Below are 26,400 nucleotides of genomic sequence, written 5' to 3' on the forward strand. Positions count from 1 at the left end.
TAACTATTGTTTTTATATGACAGATTAAACGATTCTACATATAAAAATGAACAAAACGTAATTTTTAGACTTCACACAAAATTTGCATTTATAGTAATATTACTTAAATATTAAAATATTTACTTAATTAAATTAACATTTGATCAACCATTAAGGATGCTATACTCTTCAATTTCTTCATTTTAAGATATTATTTAATCAAGAATAAAAAAATGTAATATTTTTAGTTTACGAAACTAAAAAAATATAAATTTATCAATAATATACAATTAAATAAAAATAAAGTATTTATAATTTTGTAAAATTTTGTTTCATGTAAAATATTACAATACAAATAATTCCACTTAACATAACAAAACAGTTATTAATTTGGATATTGTGTAGAGTATTAAAAATAATAATAATAAATTTAGACACTCATATCTAAGTGCAGTTATTAGTTTTTCAAGGAAATTCTTCAAAAATAAAATATGATATATAAGCATAGGAAGTTTTTATAAAATACACGCAAAATTTTTTTGAAAAGACACAAATAACAAACAAATATATAGTACAAATAAATTTACTATTAGGTTAAATTTATTAAATAATAACAAATGAGCTGTATAATAAATGTATTTTTCCAGCATATTTAAAATTTTAGACAATTATGTGTTGTGTCAACCAATCAGATATTGAGTTTCACTGAATTTAAATAATTAATATTGTGTCCCAAAAATTAGTAACCATTTGTAGACTATTATGATAATTAAATGAAAGAAGTTCTATATAAATACTTATTTTAAAAGTACATAGAAATTTTATATTGGTTATATAAAATGAAATGTAGACGATGATACACTTACTTAACAAGCAAAACTTAAATATGTTTTGTAGTAGAATTACTTTGTATGATTATTATTGTTAAATTGGGTTAACAAATAAAAAATAAATAAACTAGACTAGATTTTTAAAACATAAAAATCTTTTTAAACACATATGTACCCTGTGTTATAGAAGAGCTAATCTTCATCAGACATTGGCTCATATTGGGCTGTTAACATAGATCCACCACCACCATTTGGATCAGATGATTCATTATTTTTTTGTGTAGCTGACGCTGACATATTTATTGCAGCAGAAAATGGATACGTATAAGCCTGTTCATTTTTGTTGTCATCGTCTGAAGTACGCATAACTTCAACAATCCGATTTTTAACATAATCTAAAGGTGATAAAGGTATGTCAGCTTGAGTTGGATAAAAGCGAACTCGATTGCTGTCATCTTTCATTTGTTGCTCAAATTCTTTCTGTTGTAAAGCACGGCGAAGCTTCCAAGTATGTGGCTCAAAGCCTGCAGCTAACATACTATTAAAGGGATATTCTTTAAAAGGATGTTCTGGTGGATACGGTTCTCCTGGGCGACTCATTTCTGGACTAGCCCGTGGTTTCAAATTTTGTTTTTCATTTGCTTCTGGGAATGACTATATAAAATAAAATATTTATAAATTAATTTAAGTTTAAGATATTAAAACACATATTATTTTATTTTTAACTTACTTGAAATAACTTATCACCAGCTCGTTGCTGTTGAACATGTGACTGATTGGTAACGGGAGCAGCATTAGGAGGATGTCCAGTTCCATCATTACTCTGATTTATTTGGTGCGTGATAATGGCATCAATTAAATTAGCTGCAGTTAATGCATGAGGTTCTGTACCTTGTCTTGAAGCTCTTCCACTACCAGCATTATCTCTACTAAAAAAATAAAATAAAAAATAATAAATACATAATATTGGTTTACATAAAAGCAAGAAATTAATTATACTTTTGTATGTTGGATGGTAGTTCTTGATGCCTAGATACTGGAGTATTTGATCTAGATTGTTGAAATGAAGAAACAGTAGAAGGTATTTGCATTACTCTTGGTTGTTCCTGTTGCCGTTGTTGATGTTGAAATGAAGCAGCAACCATTCTTGAATGTTGTTCAGGAGTAAGCCGATGATGCATCATTTGTTTATCTCTGATATACTGATCTCTTTGTTGCTGTTCTCTAATTTGTGCAACTGCTTGCATTTCTCGCTCTCTTTGAACAGCTATTTCACGTTCCCTTTGCATATGCTCATGTCTTTGTTGTTCTCTATACATATGTGGTTTTGATGCCGGAGACCCTCTTACATAACGATCCTGTTCTCTGTGTCTATCTTCCGAATGATTCAAAGGTACAGGTAAGCTGGGCTGTCTTATTGCAACATCTACTAAAGATCCTAGAGCTTCATGTCCTGGAGGATAAGTTTGTGGAGACGTTGCTTTAGGAGCAGTGTTATGACGTTGTATTACACCTTGTCGAGTTGGTTGATAGTACATTGGACTAGTAACTGGAGGTTTTTGAACTCGAGGAAATTGAGCAGCAACATTAGAATGCATTTGTTGTGAAGTTATATAGTCATTCATAATAATTTGTCGTTGCTCACTATAATGAGGCTGTCTTGATTGATATTGAGGTTGTGGATTTCGCTTTTGATAATAATCAGCATTCATATTTTGATTTGAATTGTGTAACATACGTTGATGAACAGGAGTACCTTGAGTAATAGAACCACCAGGAGCTTGTGATGGCTGAGAATAACGGTTAGATTGCGATGGCATGTATAAAGTTGCAGCTGAGACAGGAGTTCCGTGCATGATGGATCCAGTAGCTTTAGAGTTATTCAATACATTAGGAGACAGTTTTGATGAAACAACATTTGCTACAGATAACTGAGGTGATGTTACCTATTGAAACAGAAAATTAAAAATAGTTTAAATTTAAGTAAACGAAAGATTTTAATTTTAATAATCAGACCTTATTAGGTAATTTAATGTGCGATGTTTGTTTAACAGTTACATGAGGAACAGATTGCGAAGGATGAACCATGACATGATTACTTGCTGGTGAAATTTTTGTCCAATATATTTCACCTTGCTTGCCACTTCGTCCCAATTCAGCATACTAAAATCCATTGATATTATAATAATATTTAAACAAAATATAAAATTTTAAGTTACCTGTGGAGAATAAAATGTATTTGTTTCATGAATTTGTGTAGGAGGAGTTCTATACATTGCACCAGGTGGTGGTGGCGGTTGGGCATGTTTAATTGGTAAAGGATCAGAATAAGAATCTCCTTCTCTGGGTCTTTTGATACTTAAATCAAGTGTTACACCTTCGGGAACTCTAACTTCAGAAATTTTAGAAGATTGTACTTGAACAACTACTAAACCATCTTTGTTGTGAAGTTCTCGAGGTGGTGGAGGAACCACTGAAATGGTAGCCATTGATTGTTGTTTATTTTCATTATTGCTAGATCCTGTATTTCGATCTTTAATTGGATATTCAGGATCCAAAAGTATAGATGATATGGTAGGCATGGAACCATTTTCCTTCTTCGTAAAAATTTAAACATAAAAAAGAAACAAATAAGAATAATCTATTAAAAAAATAATAACAAAAAATTAAAAATTCTTACCTCTCGGTTAGAATGTTCTTTTGTAAATTGTTTTTCAATTACATCCGATAAAATATCCGATACACTTAAATCAGTTACAATTTTTTCTTTTTTTTCCGATTCATTACTGGAATGTTGCAATACATTAGACTCATTTTCAGCAGTACCTCCAATTCCTTCATCTGCAGTTTCAGTAGCTGAACTATCATAATCTTCTTTGACAACAGTGGAGCGAATAGAATTTTCATTATCTCGTGACTCTTTACCAGTCAATTTTGTTTGTGGTGGACTTGTAGTATCATGTGGAGGAGATAATTGTGGTAAAGTGTTTGTTGGTGAAGGTGCACTTTGAGTATCACTATCACACAATACAAGGTTAGTCTCATCACAGCTAGAAGTACTTGACCCTGATTCTTCTTCATCTGTTAGAGCAGGTTTTTGTTCACTGCCATTTGTCTAAAAGAATAAATCAATTATTATTTTTTTTTTATTGTTTAAAATTTAATAAATATATTACATTTTACCTTTTTATACTCCTGTACTAAAAGGTCTAAGCCTAGCTTTTTTCTGAAACTAAAATAAAACTCTTTACACTGATAGTGGCTTTTATTTTGGCCAACTAATTTGCTTATTTCACTCCAACGAGTGCCATGCTCACGAATTCCTTTCTTTAATGCATTAGTCTCTTCATCAGTCCAGCCATCTAAAGTATCAGTACTAATGTTGTTTGATGTTCCTACTACACCAAGTGCCATTAATCGTCTTTGGATACGATTAAAACAAGCTGAACAACATTTTGTTGTTGTTGGACCAATTTCTAAACAAAATAAAAATGTTTTAATTTAAATAATAAAACAGTTATAAACTGATAACTTACGAAATTCCGTAGCAATGATATCTTGAGCAGTATTCCATTTAGCTGGTAATGGGCGCAATCTTTTAACGGGTCTTCTATTATTGGATTGAACAGTGGGACAAGATGGTAATGGACAATATATTACACGACGATTTTGGGATCGAACCACTTTACAGCGGCAAGTATTACAAACCCGAGCTCCAGGAATAATATCTTCTGGCTTCACACCATATTGAGCTGCATCAGATGGATTAAGAGTCCTGGGACATGCCACATTTTCTGCTTTACAAACAGCACACATACCTTTAGGTACATCTCCTTTTGACCCCGTTTCATCTATAATAATAAATCATTAGTAAAATGTATGTTTTAAAATTAGTTTATCTAAGAATATACACAGAAATAGATATTATATTAATATCAATAAATTACGGAAAGTAATGCTAACTAATAACTCATTTAACTGTTTATACAAAAATAAAGTTATGTTGTAGTCTTGTAAAAATTAAATAAGTGTTTAATTTATAATTATTATTAAAATATTAAAAAATGTTTTCAATGCAATTATTATAAATGAATCTCTAGTAAAAAAATTACATATTATTCCAAAAGAATGTGGACTAAATAATTAATTTATTAACAACTAACACAATAAACAAATAATGATTAGGTTACAAATTTTATATACTTATTTTTCACTTATTATTTAAAAATATAAAATATGTAAATAAAAAATAATTCACTTTTTAATAAATGTTCACTTAGTGTTGTAAAGCACAGCACTATAAATCTATTCCCTAAAGAGTAGAAAATACTACAGCCACCCCCCAACCATAGAAAATTTAGTATTTTAAGCAATACATAATTAAACACACTTCTTATATTCCAGAGGGGGTATAAAGCTAATATAAGAGTATAAATTGCTAGGTAAATAATTTTTCATTTAACAGTTTGCTAATTTAATTTAATGATATTTAATATTTTAGCTGATATGCAAAAACTAAAATAATTTAATGTATTTTGTTTTAATTAATTAATTAAGTTAGTGATGTTATTTTTAATCTCCTGAGTTTAAGAAAACTTTTATCCTCAAAAAATATTGTTCCTGGAGTAAAATAATAAAATATAATAAGTAAAAATCACTGCAATTATAATTAAATAAAAATAACAATGTTTACAATTTGTCCGTTTAATTTGATAGGTATTTAATATTTTTGCTGATATGCAAAAACTAAAATAATTTTATGTACATTCTTTTAACTAATTAATTAAGTTGGTAATATTATTTTTAATGTCCTCAGTCCTGACTCTTGAAAAACTTTTATGCTTGAAAAATATTTATACTTAAAATAATAAACAAAATGTAATAGGTGAAAATCATTTAAATTTATAATTAGATTAAAATGTTTAAAAAATAAAGATGCAATATACTCGTATATTTCATTATACATACTAGGAATTACAAAATTTAATGTTTTAATTAATTTTTGTGTTATTTGTTTAACAAATATATTTAACTTTCCATTATTTTATTGTACTATTTGTACATGCATTAATTTGATATGTAAAATTTAATTATTGTATGCTTAATTTTTTTCTTCAATTGTATTCAAATCATATTATATGTTATCTAATATTTGTTTTTAGATACTGATGGAATATAATTTTAATACCATAATTAATTGAAGGTTAAAGAAATACTCACGGGAATATAAGATAAACAAAGGGTACATGGATAACGAGATAGTAAATATTGTCAGAATGAGAAACAGTTATGTAAAGTATTAAAATTAAACGGACCGGAAAAGCTGCTAGAGAGAGCTTCTCTCATCAACCAACAGGGGCTGCAAATTTTACCACAGATGAATATTTTAACAATAATCATTATTTCAGTTACATTACGATACTACCAACAATCATGTACCGTTTTATGGCACCAGACATAACTATCTATGTAATGTCTTTAAATAACAGATTTCGTACTTTTCTATCTCATCGAGAACTTCTTGCACAGTACAGTGGTTATTTTAAATCATTACAAAATTGTGATACAAACAAAGTATTTCTTCCTAATATCACTGAAGATACTTTTTCAATAATATTATCATACATTTATACAGGAGTACTTAAAATAAATAATGAAAATATACATTCTGTTCTTTTAGCTACACATACTCTTCATATGCCCCAAGCATCAGATATGTGTCGACAATTTTTGATAACTCAAGATCAAAATATCATAAAACCCATAGCAAAACTACCATCATTTAAAGATACATCAATAATACAACAACCAAATGAAAACAGAACACTAAAAATATCAGAAGAATCTAATTTCAAACCACCAATTCGAAAAGAAAATATAATTTTGGATATAGCAAGTTGTGATGGGCCAGTTCAGTTTTATAGAGTTCTCAATGAAAACTATAAAGGCGAAGAAAAAATATCGACACTAAAACAATCATATAACTGTGAATATTGTAATCACTTATTTAAAAGTAAGTACTGTTATGAAAAACATATTAATAGACACTTAAATATAAATATGATTGATAATAAATCAGATAAAAAAAATAATCCTTCAATTCAATATTACCCATGCAGACAATGTGGATCAAAATTTCCAAGTTATTATTTTGTTCATAAACATAAAAAATATTGTAAAAAAAATAAATTCTAATTTTTTTTTTTTTCAATAAGAAACTGCTTAATAAAAATTAATATTCATTGTTATAATTTAAGTAAAATACATAACTTACGTTGAGAATCCATTAATTCTTCATCAGTCGTACTTGTATTTTCTCCTTTTAATTTATCATCTTTTCGCCTTTCTTTCTTTTTTGATTCAGGCTTTAATTCACTAAATAATAATAATATTATTGTTGTATATCAATAAAATATACAAGAAAAGTTATTTAAATTTATTGAAGAATACTACACAAAATAAAAAAAATTATGATTGAAATAAAATGACCATATTTTATTTATTATTGTAATAAGAATTAAATAAAATATATTGCTGTAGAATTCATTAACTAATGTTATTGTACACACATAATGTATTTTTTGTTTTAAATTTTAAGGTTTTAATTAATTGTATAAAAAATAAATAATTATGAATAAAAATAGTTGAAAACGTAAAAATAAACTAAATTTATTATTGATAAGCTTATTGTATTTAATTTAGCTATTTGATAATTGATAAAGAACACTATGTAGTAAAAACTTATAATAAACATTATATCAAAAATACATAATTACTCATCAATTATTTTAAATCAAATGATGTTTTTTTTTTTTTTTTTATTAAGTACTCTATAACAATCACCCAAAAAGTCAAAATATATAAAAAAAAAAATTGAGGTGACTACTGAGAATTGTATACAGAATACTGTATCTATTCATTATTTAACAGTTAAATGATCTTATAATATTGATTATATCTTATATAATACTAATTGTATTTACCTTGTGTGTGACGTAACAGATGGCTGTATCAAATTTTTAACAGATTCATTACTTTGGTCTTTATTAGTTAGTGAACTTTCAGTTTCATTATTAGCACCTTGTTCAGTAGCAACTTCTACTTCTACAGATACTGGAGTTTCTTCATTTTCTGGTACTGCATTTTGAGCTGCTGAAACTTGTGCTAAATTTGATGATGCTGCCTCACTACCTTGACGTTCTCGTTGAAGTCTAGTTGTAACACCTATTGACGTTGAATTTAAAATATCTAATGAATTCAATGAACTATTAGCAGGCGTTCGATTTTGAGCAGTACGACGTCTTGCTTGCCATTTAGCTTTGCCTACAAAATTTAATTATTTTTAAAAAATTTAATTAAATTATATCAGGTTAAATATAAAAACTTACGTAATAATCTTTTGTACTCTTCTTTAGGCTTGCTTAAATAATAATATTGAACGCAATCTGAAGGACATTTTTTATCTAGATAAGATGCTATTGCACCAAAATTCTTTGGATGAGCAATAAAACGATCTTTAAACACATCTTTTTCTTGTTGAGTCCAAATATTAACATACTTTCTCTCATTATACTCTGTCTTATAGTCCAATACGAGTCCATTATTGTTCAAATAAGTTAAATGTCGTTCATGTGGGTCTAACATAAGTGGTGGAATAACTGCATAAGACCTCATTTTTTTGTCTTCCATCTAAATTTATTATTATATTATTAGAATTTATGGAACCTATAAGGTCTTTGATATCACAACTACTTATTAAAGTGATGACTTAGTTATCATAATCAGTGATTATACCTCAACATTGCTTTTTATTAAAGAAAATTATTTAACATTTAAATAACTGAAAAATTATTTTAAATAGTTAAAAACTTTAAATTAATTAAATATGAAAAGTATACATAACAAAAAAAAAAAATTAAGCTTGTATAAAATAATAAGTATTTAAAAAATATAAACACTCATCAATTATTCAACATAAACTGAATTAGGATTCAAATAAATAATCATGATCTTAAACACTATATACACATAAACAAATTACTTTAAATATGTTTGATGATAGATTTTGAGTGGTCACAATCATCTAATTTAGATAACCAAAAAATCATAAGTAGAAGCAATAATTGACAAATACCAAATTGATTAGTAAAAACATTATTTTACCATAAACTAATTTAAATTGTTTTACTTTTTTTTTATAAAATTACCTCTTGTTCTTGTAAACCATCCATGATCTCTTCTAAATCTGCTTCACTCTTTATACGAGCACCAACTCGATTAAACCTTTCTTTATCTTCACGAGCTTTTCTTAACTCTGGGAATACTTTTTCGAATAATTCTCTATGTTTTGCTTCTTTAGCTTTTCGTTTTTGAGAGCTTTCAACTTTTTCAACTCTACGAATCCAATCTTTATATAGTTTAGAATAAGTTTCAGTAATTTCGGTTTTCTTTTGCAATTGTTCCATTTTCTTTTTCCTTAGATGTTCCAATAATGTCGACTTAAATAATGAATACCTAACAATACAATAGTTAATATAAAACAATAAAGATTAACTCAAGTATATTATAAATATAAAAAAGTAAGATCAAATTAATTATAATGAGTGTTTACTGGAGAAGTTAACTAAGTTTAAAACTTATAAATTATTTGGGAGGAAACTTCACTTACATGTGTCACCATTAGACTAATAATCCATTAGTGCAAAACTTTCACAAGAATCCATATCACTTTCTTACTTTAATATTGAATGAAATAATTTATTATCTAATTTTAAGTGTATTAGCTTGGTCCCCACATAGCAATTATAATTTTTTATATTTTTTAAGCAATTGATCATAAGGAAAAATTATATTTTAATATAACCAAAACGTATTTTGAAATTAAAATATCACAAACAATTTTCTTTGCTTAAAATTGTATTCAAAAACAATTCATTCAAATTGAAATTAAAAATCAAATCAAATTAATTCTTCTAAATATGACATTTTTCATAAGGTGTGTTAGTATGGCAGTTTTAAAAGATATTTACATTTATAAACAACTTGTAAAATTAATTTTAAATTATAATACTGTAAAAAAAAACTGACATACGACTCTTACAATACATTGTATTTTAACTGGGTTTATAATAACTTCTTTAAACAAAATTTTAGTAATAAAAAATATTTTATATCTTTGTTTTAATTATTATTTGAAAGGTTATTATCAAGATGTTAAATAAAAATTATCAATAAATTATTTTATTATAATATTAAATTAAAAAATATTCTTACTTTCTCCTGTTTTCATGATAAATATCAGCATCTGATGGTTGATTATACAAAGGCTGCAAAGCAAAAAATAAATTTAACATGACTAATATAAATAACTTATTTATTTTGAAACAACCACTTTAAAACTTTCAAATTCTGAAAATTAATTGAATTTATAATTTGTTTTAATTCTTTTCTGTCAATAATAAAAATAGTTTGATTTTCAACTTTCAAGGATGGTTTTTGGTAGGAAATTAGATGTAAATGATGCTTTAGAAGGTGATCCAGGGTAAAAAATACCTAATACTTTTTAAAATAATTGGAGAAAAACAAGAATTTATACTTAAAATCAGATTTTAGCAAAAACTGATTTATTTATTGTTGCAATTTAAAAATAAATAACTGTAGAAACTTTTAAGTTTCATCAAATGTGTATAGAGACATAATTTAATTTTACAAGTATATTTTAACATTTTTTTAAGCTATTTATAGGCATTAATTTTTTTTTTTAATGTCAACAAAATTGTTTTTGTTTGGCAAAAATACTTGATAAGTTAAAAGTAGTTCTAGTTCAAACTGAAACCAAAGTATCTAAGAAATATTAATTGTGTTCTATAGAAATTCAGTGTTCAAATTTAGATGAAATTACACATAGCAACGATGAATATCAGTATTAAATATTTTGTTATAACTCAAAAACATTAATTATGTGGACTTATAATTTTCAGGTATAATATAAATTTTATTATAAAAATATGTAGATTAATTTTAAGCTATTACCAACTTATAATATGAAACTATTCACACTATTATAGTTATGAGATAAGTGGTATTGACTCAAAAGTTAATAACAAACAATAATAAGCACGAAAATAAATTAAAAAACCTTTTAAAAGTTAATTTATTTAATTTAATAGGATATGAAAATTAATAAAATCAAAATACACTTACAAGATCAGTTTTGTTGGCAAATTTTTCAAGGCTCATTCTTGATTCCAATGCTTTTTTCTAAAATTCAAGTTTAAAAGCATAAAAATTATATATATTTAAAAAATTCAAGATTGAAATTGTACTAAAATGTGTATTACTTAAATATTTACGGTTACCAAATTTTAGAACAAATTATAATATTGAAACTATGAAAAGATTTTTGTAGATACTATTTTTAAAGCTTTTAATGGTATATATATATTAATATTTATATATATATATATATATATATGTATAAATATAAGTCTAAAAATAAATATTAACCAACATTAATTTTTTTTTGCTATTATTAAAAAAAAAAAAAAGACTCCTGTAATTCTATGCCCTCATAGTTTATAATTAAAAATTATAAATTGAACCTAACCAATTTAAATTAACCATTAAAGTATTTCTATAAAATGATAATCGTAATAGATTCAACTTTAGTTTTAAGTAATATTAAATACTATTCCAACACCATCTATAATTTGGCACAATTTTTTTATCATATCTTCTAACTCACAACAAAAATTTTTAATGAACATTAAAATAATAGCTGTTAGTTATGATTATTATTAGTTTCAATCATCTAAACATATAAATTTCAAAAAACAATTAAGTGTGAAATCCTAGTAATAAAGTAATAACATATTGTTTAAAAACACCTACTTGATATCCTCTTAATTTAATGTATTCTATGACATATACATTAACATTTCAATATATTATTTACAAAATATAAATCACTATATTTATAGTAAAATTTTTTTTTTAATGTAAAATTTAAGTTACTTAATGTATACCTCAACTACCATTCAATGATAAATTATAGTAATTATACCATTAACCAATCTTAATATGTTACAATAATTAAAAATAACAGAAGATATAAAATCTGTAGGGTTATTTTTAACTAATCAATCCATATATAATCACAATTATTTAAAAAGCAATATCATATTTTACTGTAAATTTCTGTTATTTTTTTACTATAACTAAGTAATTACATCTGATAAAAATATGAAATATTGTCTGCACAGCATATTTAACAAAGAATCGTGAGTAACACAACATTCTTATTAGTTATTATCAAGGTATCATGCATATATTTTTAGGTGAACTCAAAATCTAATCTAATATAATTGTTTCATAATAACATTAACTCATATCTAAAAATATGGGTATTTTGTATATTTTAATAAGTTTTAGTCATTTTTCAAATTAAATCTCATAAAAATGTATGTTAAAAAAAGCTGCAAAAATACCAATCTATATAAATATATTAATTATTGTTATTTTTATTATATATAAATTTTATATTAATATATTGATCATTCAATATTAACTTTAACTTAAATTTTTGTTAATATTAATAAAAAATATAAATTTTATTATTGGATAATGTCTTCTTTCTCATCAAGTATCATTTTGTATTTATTTTATTTATTTAACAAGTTATTTCATATGTTTACTGTTCTACATAAGCACAGATTATAAAAATTCTTTTATTAAATAATTTTTTTTTAACCAAAATAATTATTCATAGACAATGTATATTATCACAAATTTTCTAATTATTATGCATTTTTTGCATTCTCTAATATAAATTATATAATAGAATAATTGTATATTTAATTAAAGATATAAGATTTTTAACTCATATTGCTATTTTTTAGTGCATTAAGTTCCAAGCTCTATCATAAGGCTATTATAGAATAATATTTACCCTGTTTGATGCATAAATTCGTTGAACTGGAGTCAAAAAGTTTGTTGGATCTTCTTCTTCGCATTCTTTTAATGTATCTTCTTCAGGTTCTATTTTAGTAACTTCTGAATTCAATTCTTTTTGTTCATAATTTTCCTGGGGAAAATAAAAAAACAAGTTATATGAGACAAATTAATCAATATGTTTTTTCATTTTGTTTGCTTTTACTTTTAACTTGATCAAGTCTTCAATTTCTTGAGTAATATTATTTATATCACTATCAATTTTATTTAATTTTGGAGTAATGTCATTAACTTTCTTGTATTCTGGCATGGGTTCATCAATAGTTGGTGAAATAGCTTCTACTTGAGGGTTGTAAGCACTTGTGGATGGAGGATCCTGTAAAAAGTTTCACATACATTATTATTTAACTTATCTTAGATATTTACTAATTTGAATAAAGAAATTGCACTAATTTCAAAAAGTAATTATATAATTATAATGTAAGAAAATTGTATACATACTGATATATCAATTTTAAGAGGTGGTTGCGGTGAAATAGGATGAAGTAATTTTGGTTTTTTCATAGGAGGTGGAGGACCATGATCTGGTCTTTCTCTCATAAAGTTCATAGAAACTGTATTGTGAGAATTGTGATTCAATGATTCATCTCGATAATGTTCCATTCTAAAGAATAGTTACAAAATTGAATTATAATATATTGATAGGTAAATTATTTTAATAATTTCAAAATATATTTAGACTTACTGCAAACGACTTCGTTGATAATAATCACTTGTTGCAGAAAGCAAAGATATACGATTTTGCCTAGCTACAGTAGGCATCATATCACTTCTTGCTAATTCAAAAGGAACACCTATTGTAACTCCTCTATCAGATATCTAAGAAAAAATTAAAATTATTAGTTATGAATAAACCATAAGTTTAAATTACATTTTCAAAAAAAATAAAATGATTAAATTTTACTTTTATAAATTATTTAGTTTATAGATTAAATTTATAAATGAAAAAATACTAAAATAATATAAATATATGTACAATATTAGTTTTATGACTTACATTTAATGCTCTAGAATGAAAAGGTGCATCTCTATACACATTTGATGCTGTAGTTGTAGATGACATGTATACAGGTTGAGAAACATATCGTATATTAGCCGGATACCCAACAAAATTATTATGAACTTGGCCAGTACCAGCAGATGGTTTATATGGCCCATTTTCTCCTGGTACTTGAACTACACCATGATTAACATTTCTTCTAAAAGAAATGAAAATCAATAAATTGTCAAATAATATAATTCATAATAAATAAATATTTATTGATTTAATATTAAGCAATTTTATAATGTACCCTAAATTTAATATTTTTGAACTTCAAATACATCTATACAATATATTATATAAGTACATAACAATTGCATTAACTGTATATTGTTAAGGAGCCTCTATAAAGATTAAATTTATCTGAATAATTAACATATCAGAATATTAAATGTTAGGTAACTGGAATTAATTTTGATAGCTTACTAGTTTTATTTTATAAATCTGTATTATACAATTTATAACCAATAATTTTATAATACGAGTATAACATGAATATAAAAGTTACCTAGGTTTTAATATATATTTTTTTTTTTAGTAATTATATTTTCTTAATTGTAGGTATGTTGGTTAAAGAAGATTGATATAGTTTAAATCAACATAACAAATAATAATAAAAACTAAATATAACAGAAATTTTATTTAATGTATTTTTAATTCAAAAATTACTCCATGACTTTATTTAATACTTAAAAACTTAAAAAAAAATATGAACACACTTACCCATGAATTTGAGGATTTCTTTGAGAATAAGCCATTTGAGCTTGTGAAGGCATGGCAGCACGATCCAGATGTATAACTGTTTGTTGTACAGCTTCCATAACAGTTTTAACTGAACCAAATCTCTTTGTTTGCCACTAAAAATTAAATAAATGCCTGTTATCATTCAATTTACATACACAGTTGATTTGAAAAAACAATCAATATAGATAATTTCTTAATACCTAATAAAAAAAGAATATAAAAATTATTAATCATAACTCACATGCAACTAAAGCTTTGAAAGATATTTTTTAATTTTTTATTTGAAATAAATATTCTGTACCTTCAGGCACAATAGCCTTATATGATTAGAGTATATATATATACTTTTATAAAATATAAAATAATTTTTTATCATAGTTCATCAAATCAATGTTTTTTCTAAATTCAATACAAATTTACTATTTTATATTATTGTATCCTAAGTATATACCTATGTATACAGAAAGTAAATAAGTACCAAAATAATTAAAATATTTCATTCTTTATAAATTATAATTATAAGTTAAAATATTTAACACTAAATTTTCAAGTTACACATAAAATATAAGATAAATCATAAAATGCCCAATAGGTACACATTTTTATTTATATAATGTGCTTGGTTCTTCATAACATTAAATTTATGTATATACAATTATAGCTAAAATATTTATTAATATGAGAAATATGCATACCTTATACTTATTAAACAAGTCAAAATAACTCATGTATTTATGGTAAAATATTTACAGTTCATCAAGAAATTATACACTATCTTAAGTGATTATGCAATACTTATTTATGATTAGGCGAAATAAAAATATATTTATATTTATAAAAATTAATAGTAATGAATAATGATATTAAAATTAAATACACAAATATAGTTATATAATATACATGACTCTTTCATTGAAATTGCATTTATACAAAATTATAACTATATTGTTAAAATTGGGTGATAAATAAAATTTATATTTTGTAAAATTATATATTTATAATTCATTTACAGTTAAATTGTGTAATATGGGTGTTAAAAATATTTTTAAACACAAAAAATATAAATCATCATCATTCATCAAACATAATAACATATGGATAACTTAAGTATTAACAGTAGGTTAACACAGTATAAAAATAATTTAATATTTACTAAATAAACTTTTTGCTAATTTATTGGGTTGTTTACAGTTAAAATTATTCGGTCTTATATATTAAAAAGATAATTATTACAGAGGTTAGAATATTAAAAAATTCAGTAATAGGTTAATTACTAGTTACTATCTTTAACTAAAAAAATATTGAACTAAGAATATTCTGTTTAATATTAAGATTATAACAATATTTTTTTTTTATTATTATTATTAAACACTAGCTTTCATAATAGGGGTCATTCATTAGCTTTTCATAAAATTTTATTTTAACTAAAAATGTAGTAAATATAAAATGAAGACTTATGACTACTGAACTATTTAATTTGTTTTTATTTTTTAATCATTTTAGTAGATACAGGTACCTAATTTTATATTAATATATAGATATTAGGTATTGTTTCATACAATTTATTAGATAAGTATATTATGTTGGTCAAATAGTAATAATCATTACTAATATTTATTAACAATTTAATAATTGTGTAGGTAGTATGATATTACAATAAATGCATTAATATGATTGATGATAAAGACAAATAATTATTATAGTTTAAGTAAAAATGATACATTAATAATAAACAGTCCAGAACATTTTTTATCATTAGATTATTGAACAATACAAAAGGAATACAAATAATATATTACTAAGATATTTCTGAAATTATCTTGAACTACTCATGTAAAAAATATTACAACCATATTAATTTGATTTAGAATAATAAATATTTGAGTGAAAACCAATACAAAATTATTATTTTTGAATGATATTGATAGAAAAGATTTTTAAGAACATAATTGTTTTTAACTGGTAAATAAAAAAGCTCAAACTAATAACAATGAATAAGAAATGATAACACTAGGATATTAATCCACTTTAATACCGCCATGTAAACGTAACAATTTAAATCATTACAATTCATTGTGATCAATATTTGATATCTGTATTGTGATTAATAAGTGAAGATTAATAATATACATATTATACTAGATACCTATTAAAGTAATAAATAATTAATGTTATAAAGGATCATAACTTCATCATTTATGAAAATTTGCGTTCAATGAAACATAAAAAACTAATTAAAGGAACTCAATTGTAGTATTTAATATTCAAAAAGTAAAATAAAATAAATATAACTTAGATTTTAATATTTTATAAAAATGTTGTTTTGCAATATTAATTTGAAATAATATTGTTATATAAAATTATATTATAAACAATGAAAATAAACAAGAAATTATTTTAATACAAAATTTTGATTGCAATTCAAATCTTTTAAGGTTATGCACCTAACTATATCTAGTATATATAATTTATAATACGCAACAATATTTTAAAATATATATTAAGGGTACAGATAGATCTTAGGTCCTAAAACTCTAGATCTCTTTATAATCATAAGAATTTAGATAATTTATTGACATATTTTAAAAACTAATTAAATAATAATGATAAATGCCATCCGAGTATTAACTAGTAAGTATTTTTTGTTCCAAACCAATATTTTACAGCACATCTGTTGTCACTTGTCATATTTTCACAAACATATCGCTTGTGATACATTTTTTGATATTTCAAGTTCCTAATACTTACTAGATATCTATCATTCGAAATTAACATTGTGACAAATACCAGAACTAAGCTAATCACACACTAAGTTATTTATCTGTCAACAATATTCAATATAGTTTGAACAGTATATAATATGATTAAAAAAGGAAACATTGTATACTATCTATTGTAATAGAATAAAAACTGAATAGTTTGATTTTTGTTTTATATTTGGAGTTTAAATGTTTAGAACAAAACAATAAAAAATTCTGTGTATAATCTTTCCAGATATACAGACAAAAATGTTCAAACTACAACAATAATTGTTCACAAATAAATAAAACTGTAGTGCATAACAAGAATAAGGAGTCGCGTGCCAATCCAGACCTGTTTTAGGGAGAACAATACTACAGGGAGGAACACTACGATGACGGCATGGATATATTATACCTATAAATATGTAATATTATTTATTAGGTCATAATGGACGGACCACGTGAGGATAAAATATCAACGTCTATGACCCAAAACCGATAATAAAAAAAATAAAGCAAAAATATGCGTACGTAAAACAATACCACTGATATTTATTTTTATGTACCTACTTTTTTCGGCGTTTTAAATCCTCAACTACAGAACATTAGATCCGCATGTCGAATATCTCCGATGGTAACGACGAAGTATTGATGATTTCCAACCAATACATCTGCACCGTTTTTTAATTTTCTTATTATTATTCGAACGACCACGCGCCATACATCATCGTCACAACTCCTCGGTGCGTGTCGCATGCGATACGCGTTAGACGATACGAGATTACCAAACTTTGAAAAAATACGGTCGGTCGATCGGTCGGTCGGATAAACGGCACAGCGGATGGTATTGGGTCGCGGGCGCGCCGCGGGGTACACTGACTACGCTGCGGACGATTGTCGAGAAAAACGAAATACAAGAAGGAAATTTCAAAATTTTTTCTTCCTCATTTCGACTGTTTGTTATTTATTTTCGTGTTCCGCCTACGGGAAAAAAAAAAAAAACTTCTCCGCTGGGGACACGGTCGTCGCGCTCGCTTGACATCAACCGCACGGCTCCAAACAGGTTCGGGCGAATCCAATCGGTCTCTTCGGGTGAGGTAGAGTACCTCGGTCGATCCCGCGGCGTCCGCTGCGCACTATAGGCAGGCAGTTGGTTGATCTGTGGTAGGGGGAACCCCTCGACTGCGGACCAAACAAAACACAATGGATTTGCCAGGCTCGCAGTGTGGCCTGGTCGCACGGTAATTACGGCGCCTGCATAACAAAGCCGTACGATAAAAACCGGGAGAGAAGAACGATAAAAAAATAAACGTACGTCACGCGACGACGACCCGACCCGACCCGAGACGACGTTCTCACAATAACAATAATAATACTCGACGTGTGTGTGTATGTGTGTGTGCACTGTGTATATGTCATAAATTTATAAATACACACACATACACACCCACAAACACGTACGTCGGACGTGTATGTTATTATTTTTTTTTTTTTTTATTATTATTATATATTTATATTATTTGAAATACGCGATGATTAAATACGGAATGGCGTACACGCACACGCGTTTCCGCGTTCTGTAAACTATAAATAAGAGCAGCTCTGTACGAGAATATCTCGTTGGAGTAAACGGTATATTATAAATAATGATTGTGTCGATAGACCCATAATAATAATAATAATAATTAATAATATTATCTCGATCAACGATGATAGTTCATATTACAGAAACACGCGTAATATTTATTATTATACCTACTTACCTATTTATATTACAGATTTTATAGTGGTGAACTGGTGAATTACCATGATTAATCGTGTTGCACACATTTTCATCAAATAGCTTAAAATAATATTATTATAATGTATTGGCAAACTTAAGTATAAGCAATGTTCAGTACCCAGCGGCGGATCTGAAGATCATGCCTTCATGCTCCTTGTGGACTAAAAAAAATGCCATGCTTGTTGAGGATATTAATTTTTTTTTTTTTTTAATAAAAATCAAAATTCTTAATATTATAGAGTTTATAGAGTGTATACTGTATTCGTTACACAAAACTAAATATAATTAAAAATTTATATATCCCCTCTCCTGATAAAATTCTAAATACACCTCTGCTGAGTATCGACATGCAATGTATTGTTTAGGGATATCCAAGATTAAAAACATACAATCTACAGAATATATACTATGCATTATAAATTATAATATTATGTACATTAATTTTATGGGATTCGATATACGTGCATTTCGTTTTAAGTAAACATTGATGCGATTAGGTAAAACGAATTACGTTGTGCCTCATCATCAGTTCTCTACGTTCTTCTATGACGCATAAAATGGGTGTATTTTATCTAACCACGTTTTTTTTACAATACTGAACTTATCAATATCAAACTCGTAACAAATTCCACGTGTGACGTATCATTCACATTTACGCAAATTAACAAAACACGATTTCAACATAGCAATATTTTATCCGTTAAAATATAAACGGTACACTGGTACACATACTTTAGTTAATAGTCACACATGTTGTATAACCAAACGTGAAAAATAAAGTAATAAGCAAATTTCCTTTTAATAACTTATAATTCTTACAAAACTTCCATCGGATACTATTCCACCAAAATATTTTGGTATGTTATATAATTACTCCAGTAATAGGAATTGGATATAAATCAATTGGTTATAAATTATGATATAATTATTTAAAATATTATAATTTTACACCTTTATGTTGACATTATTTATTTTTCCAGTTGAATTAAAATATGTACATTCTAAAAGACAGTTTACTAATAATTAATAATATTAACAATTAAAATAAGAAAAATTATTTTATCACCTACTAATCATAAGTCATAACCATTAGGATATAATATTATCTATTCTAGTGTTAATACTGTTAATATTATCTAACTTCATATTGTGGATTTTCAAACACTTGAATTACCTTCTACCGTATTATTGATTTATGTTTAAGTATATTATACGTATATTCTGCTAAGCCATATTGCCATGTTGGGAATAATTTAGCCCATGTTTTGTTTACCAATTATCTAATTGTAATACAATACTGTCGTCAAATACAAAATTGTTTTGAAAATGAAGTATTTGTTATAGACGATAATACAATAATATAACATTTAGATATAATAGAATATAAAATTTAATCATAATTCATAACAAATAAAACATTAAAACTTTTAATCATGAAAATGAATTCACGTTGTCAATATATATACATAAATGTATTGGTACAATAACTATAACACAAAACTAAATGTTAATATACAAAATAATATTTTTATTTTTTTAAATTTCTTGCTTTTGTTTTTTAAATTCTTATATACTATATAATTGTACATTTAAAAAATGGTATTAAAAGTATACGAATATATAAGTATATTAATATTATTAAAAAATAAGAATTAATTAATTAATTAACGTGTATAATAATAATTATAATGACATGGTATATGTATTATTCTTAAATCAGTAAAAAAATAAAATATTAAATATAGTTGATGTTTGCAGTTTTTAGAAACAAATATTTAGAAAAACGCGTTAAAATATATCTAAATATTAACCAATCCGCAATCCTATGTGTTAATTTTTAATAATATAAAAAAATGAGTTTATATTTTAATCTAATCATAAATGTTTTGATAAAGTTTCTTGTTTCAAATAAGCTTAGCAAAACATCCCGTTATAAATACCTTTCATAAAACTCGTATTTAAGCATTTAACCTTCCACGGGTTAAATTCATTCAGGTTTTAACATAAAATAGGTAGGTAGGTAGTAGATACAAAATATAATACATAAGTTATATCGAATTTGAAAAATAATGTAATGGTAAATAATATAAGTAATTTTATAGATTAGTAACAACTAACAATAGTAATTTATTTTATAAGTATCTAAATAAAAGTTTATAGCTGTTGTATTTCAGATATTATCAATTCATACAAATAAATACCTACCTATGTTTTCAGTGGTTATATTATTATCATAAATAATGAATTTTACAAAAAATTGTTCAAAATAAACATTGACATATTTTTTTTGAATTTTATTAAATTTATTTTATAATATAATGATGCATTTTTGTATGTTATAATATTATGGTTAAAAAAAAATAATATATATATATATATTTTGTTATCGGAAATATACAATGAAAATTTAGTGCGATGGAAAATGTTGGCAGAATCTCAAATGATTTATTAAACTCGTAAATCTGGGCTACGTTTTTCTAGACATAATAATGTAAAGAAATTATTTTATATAATTGTATGGTCTTTGCATCGAAATTAAGCGTTTATTAATCGTGAAAAAACTGTCGATGTTTAACATTTCCAGACGTGTTTGGTCAGTAAGATATTAAAACACGTCCATGTTGGTCCATTGTAAAACTTAAGAGAAACGGTTTTCTCTTATAGTCTTATTCGTTTATGAATTCGTTAGTTCAGCGCCATATACTAAAAACACGACACCTGCTATAGCGACGTTGCCGCAGTACCCTTCACCGCTTCAGGCCGTAGGCAAGGTTACTTTGAAAATATTTGTAGGTCGCCGAAAACATATGGCAACGCTGTAGTTTCATTATAAATATTAGCAGAAGGCATTATATATTTTATTGTTCCTAAGCGCATGCGCTAATGCGTGTATATTTAAGTGTAATATTAATATAGAATATTATACACAAAAATAAAATACTCTTATGCCATACAGACATTACTTCATTAAACACATAATAATATACTACCATAACACTATTACGTATAATGTATATACTTTTTAGTATTTGTATTATATGTATGTATATTATGAACTAATTAGTTTAAATACAGTCTATGCATGTTTTGGTATTATTATTAAAATCTCAACTAAATATAAACTATTAACTACGTATAATTTTGAATAAGTAGGAAAGTATTAAACTGTGTAATATTGATAACGTAATTAAATATTAATAATAAAACTAAATTCTGATGATTTTAATCGAGTCATAGAGCGCTGGTATCGCTCAAGTCAAAATCCAATTCACTAATTAACATATTTCTAAAATAATTACGCAGTAACATTTCACGTTTAGTTAAAAATTATTAAATCATACAAAATTACGAAAGCTCAATGCTCTAAACTTGGTGAAATGAATAAATAATAATAAAATATTAATTACGAATTATTATAATGACTTAAGAGTATAGATTATATTCTAGAATATTTACAATAATTATGTTGTATTGTTTCAAATTATAACTATGAAAAACAAAATAATATGACATTTTGAGTATAGAATGAAATTAACATAAAATAAATAATTTACAATTTTACAACAAATAATTAATAACCTAGACTAACAGTAATTTATAAATTATTATACTTAATTATCATATAAAATTATTTATAACATAATATTTAGATACTGATAATTGTATTACACGCATAAACCATAAAGTAGTTAAGATGGCCTATTTATTATGAAAAATAAAAAATGTATAGATATTTGAGAGACGAGAATCGATAGAATTATAGAAATAAAGACCTATATTTAGTATTTTAACTATGAAAATTAACCATAAATTAATTAATCAAGTAATATTATATATATGTTTTGATAGGTATTAATAAAACACTGTATTTATAGAGTTCACTGAACATTGAAAATTAAAAACTCATAATATAAAAATGTCATGTATGATTACTTGTTTCTTTTTAACTCGGTATTGGCCAATCAGTAATCATTAATACCATACGTCTATACAGTATACATCTATTATTTATAAATTATAATTCTTTGAAGTTTATACTCATGCCACCATCCAAGGAACATTTTCATTCGTGTAATAATAGTTGGAATATAATATATAAAAAAAAAAACGAACTCTTAGAAGAGCTTACAAATAGTAAATTTTATACAATATTTATTTATTTGAAAACTCAAAAAAAATTAATACGAATTATTATATCTTTTGAAATTATTTTTTTAGTTTGAAAATCTGTATCATTATTAATTTTTATTCTACATGTTCCTATATAATATATGCATACAAAATGTTGAAACAATTCACCAACAATTAGATCAGAATGTATGCACTAGAAAGAAATTAATTTAATTACTTATGAGTTATGATAGATTGTATGGATATTTAAAAATAATTTAATGTTGAAATAGGTATTATTTTTTACGATGTGCTATATTTATAAATTTATTCTTGAAAATTTAATCCATTTATTTTAGTTTAATAAAACTAATTAGTAATAGGTAACTAAAAAAAATAACATTATTATCTATTCGTCTCCAGAGATATTTGTGTGAATTGCGAATGGCAACGTTGCTCAAAATCGATCGTCAAAAAGGAAATAACAATAGTGTTGGTAAACTAAAAAGAAGGGTGAAGTCCACAATTTTAATTTTAATTTACTGAGATTAGGGATTTAATTATTTTTAGTTTACACAACTTCAAACTCTAAAATTTTAATAAATATTTGAAACTATTATTGACATTATATAAAAAATAAATCAAGTGTACTTAACCTATCTACATCTACTTAGATTCTACTCGTATGAATATTGAATATATTAATTAAAATTTGTATTAGTATTACTACTTTATTAAGTAAATTTTTAAATTTAATTGAATTATTTTTAAATTTAATAATAGATCTTATCTTTTTTGTTATTAGTGTATTTTCTTGTTGAAATATAATATTTATTAAAGGTTAGGATTTAAGATCATTGCTAATTAATATTTTAAATCGTGATATAAGCTATAAATTATTAAATAATCTATCTTCTTGTTATTTTTTATTAATTTGTAATAATTGAGCAATCTTTGTTATTGGTTAGCAATTTTCATAAATATCTTATTAAGTTAATGAAAACTGGTAGTATAATACTTGATAAATTTATATTTAATATAAATTATTTATTAATTTATTATTCGACAAATTAATTAAATTAAATAAACATCACAAGTAAATGGTAATTGATGTACATAATATTTTTGTATATTGTTTTTAATCTTTAAAATTAATGATTAGAGATTGCTCTAATATTTTGGATCAATAGAAAAGTAAAATTATGAGCAAAAAATGTAGCTGGTAATAAATAATTATTCATTATCATATACCTACAATTATAAACATACCTATTGGCTAATTTATATAAAATTATAGTTTTAAATTCTAATAGAAAATTAGAAAGTGGAGTATGTAAGTTGCTTTAAAAATTATTAAATCTAAATAACTTGACAATGTTGTGAATAGGAAAAAATGTAATTAAAACTGTCAAATACAGGCAATACAGCAAGATAAATATGTATTTATTTATTAACGTCATTTTATTTTTAGAGGTTCTGTACTCTATTGTTTATTTTATAAGTAAGATGTCTATACTCTGTACAATTGCATGGTGAGCGGGTTGGGCAACGTTGTCAAGTTGAGAACCGCGAAATACCACCTCTTAGTAGCATTTCTGTTCAATTACAAACTACCGTATACAGTTTTTATAATAATATAATAGAAATATAGGTTCAAGGTAAAAATTAGGTATGAACATTGAAAAGTATCAGACTTCAGTGTGGCGTAATGTAAATTGTAATGAGTTATATTTGGTTTTTGAAGGATATCTACAGAAGAAAAATATCATGACACATGGCCATGTGCATTTTATAGTTTTTAGATGATAAATGATCGTCAAGACATCGAAAGCATCGCCATATGAATTAATGAAAAATAACAACGAGTTAAACTAATTTAATGAGATTGAAAATGAATTATTTCATAGGACATAAAACTAAAAAATACATTTTATAATATTGTAATAATATTATTTATGTCACTATTAAATTATTAATATTGAAATTATTATTTTTTAATTTAAAATAATATATTATTATAATACATTTTTTTATTGATGTTACTAATATACATTTATCGTGATTTATTATTAATATGTATTTAATAAAATTATTTTAAATACTCGAATAATATATATCTTGAAGTCTATATTCTAATGTAATTTTTTATTTAAAACGTAAATTTTTAAATTATATTGACGTGTGAATATTTTTAACACAATTGATTCTTATATTGAGACAGACAGTTTGTATTCGACCATTTTTACAAAATCTATTTTCCCAAAACATAAGGTTAACTCATAAACATTAATTGTAAGTTTATAACTAATATAATATATTGTTATGAAAGTGGGTTTACCCTAACGTCATATGATTATAATTTATTAAAAAAACATCAATTATTTAATCATCAATGTACTGAAGATCTATAATACATAAAACTTTTGTTATTATTTTATTGATAAATACTTTGGAATAATTATATATTTGTTAATATAACAAAACATAAAAATCATATAATTTGTGTTATTTACAAAACAATCTTAGTACGAAAATTATAAGACTATATCATATTATTATACTATTATATTAGTATAATAATAATAATAAAAATATCTCTTTACTTCTAATTTTATAATATTTATTTACAATTATTTTTTTAATCTTTTAGATTTTGGGTATTCACACTAGGCACGTCACTATATAGGCTATTGAGCAATCTCTTTCACAAGCCCACATACACAAAGTGGGATTGGACACAAACTTTATAGTCTTGGCCGTGTCATTATCACTTCAAGGAATAATAAATCGTACAACGCGTGTACGTTAAATTATAGTATTATTATTATTATTATTATTATTATTATTAATATAATGATGTAACAATATTGTTTGTGTTGTTTAATGGTAGGGAGGAAGGTAGACAATGTGCGTGCGGGTGAATGGGTGTGCGGGTGTGCGGGTGCGAGTATTATAGTTTGACTAGACATCTACGTCTACGACTGTCGGGTGGGTGGCGAGGGCCAAGTGGAGTGGTTGACGGTAGTTGTTCGTCGTTTGGAGGCGCAGTGGGGTCACGTTATTTCGACGCACAACACAACTGGATTATAAGTTATAACGCACATATGCGGGCGGCATGTAAGCAATGAGCAATGCGGCAACGTCGCACCCTTCTCCCGCGGG

The 26,400-nt window shown here is 25.0% G+C and overlaps 1 protein-coding gene across 5 annotated transcripts; it reads right to left on the minus strand.

Annotated features, from left to right (window-relative positions):
* Positions 1-957: 957 nt before the first annotated feature.
* On the minus strand, positions 958-18,421 carry LOC112600977 (nuclear receptor corepressor 1-like). 5 transcript variants are annotated; one of them, XM_025348368.1, is made up of 21 exons: positions 17,916-18,421; positions 14,584-14,717; positions 13,816-14,014; positions 13,504-13,637; positions 13,260-13,422; positions 12,964-13,134; positions 12,757-12,891; positions 11,013-11,069; positions 10,083-10,135; positions 9,017-9,323; positions 8,198-8,498; positions 7,793-8,132; positions 7,084-7,184; positions 4,346-4,660; positions 3,993-4,285; positions 3,490-3,924; positions 3,029-3,406; positions 2,826-2,972; positions 1,809-2,755; positions 1,540-1,738; positions 958-1,463 (listed from the first exon to the last, which is right to left on the minus strand). In XM_025348368.1, exons 2-21 carry the CDS (start codon positions 14,679-14,681, stop codon positions 1,002-1,004), a joined length of 5,235 nt encoding a protein of 1,744 aa, XP_025204153.1. In that variant the 5' UTR covers positions 14,682-14,717; positions 17,916-18,421; the 3' UTR covers positions 958-1,001. The 5 variants fall into 5 exon arrangements, with proteins under 5 accessions (XP_025204153.1, XP_025204163.1, XP_025204170.1 ...); XM_025348378.1 differs by having other exon boundaries at positions 3,029-3,403; positions 13,816-14,017; XM_025348385.1 differs by having other exon boundaries at positions 1,540-1,735; positions 13,816-14,017.
* Positions 18,422-26,400: the final 7,979 nt, after the last annotated feature.

Source organism: Melanaphis sacchari, unplaced genomic scaffold, assembly GCF_002803265.2.
Source record: "Melanaphis sacchari strain LSU unplaced genomic scaffold, SCAv2.0 Contig0_pilon_pilon, whole genome shotgun sequence".
Classification (NCBI taxonomy): Eukaryota; Metazoa; Arthropoda; class Insecta; order Hemiptera; family Aphididae; genus Melanaphis; species Melanaphis sacchari.

Bases quoted from the DNA above. Each gene is read 5' to 3' on its own strand.
- LOC112600977 (XM_025348360.1), bottom strand. From the start codon at position 14,681: ATGGAAGCTGTACAACAAACAGTTATACATCTGGATCGTGCTGCCATG. The intron at 14,018-14,583 runs GTAAGTGTGTTC...CATTTCTTTTAG, and splicing joins AGAAATCCTCAAATTCATGG to AAGAAATGTTAATCATGGTG. The intron at 2,973-3,028 runs GTAACTTAAAAT...AATGGATTTTAG, and splicing joins ATACATTTTATTCTCCACAG to TATGCTGAATTGGGACGAAG.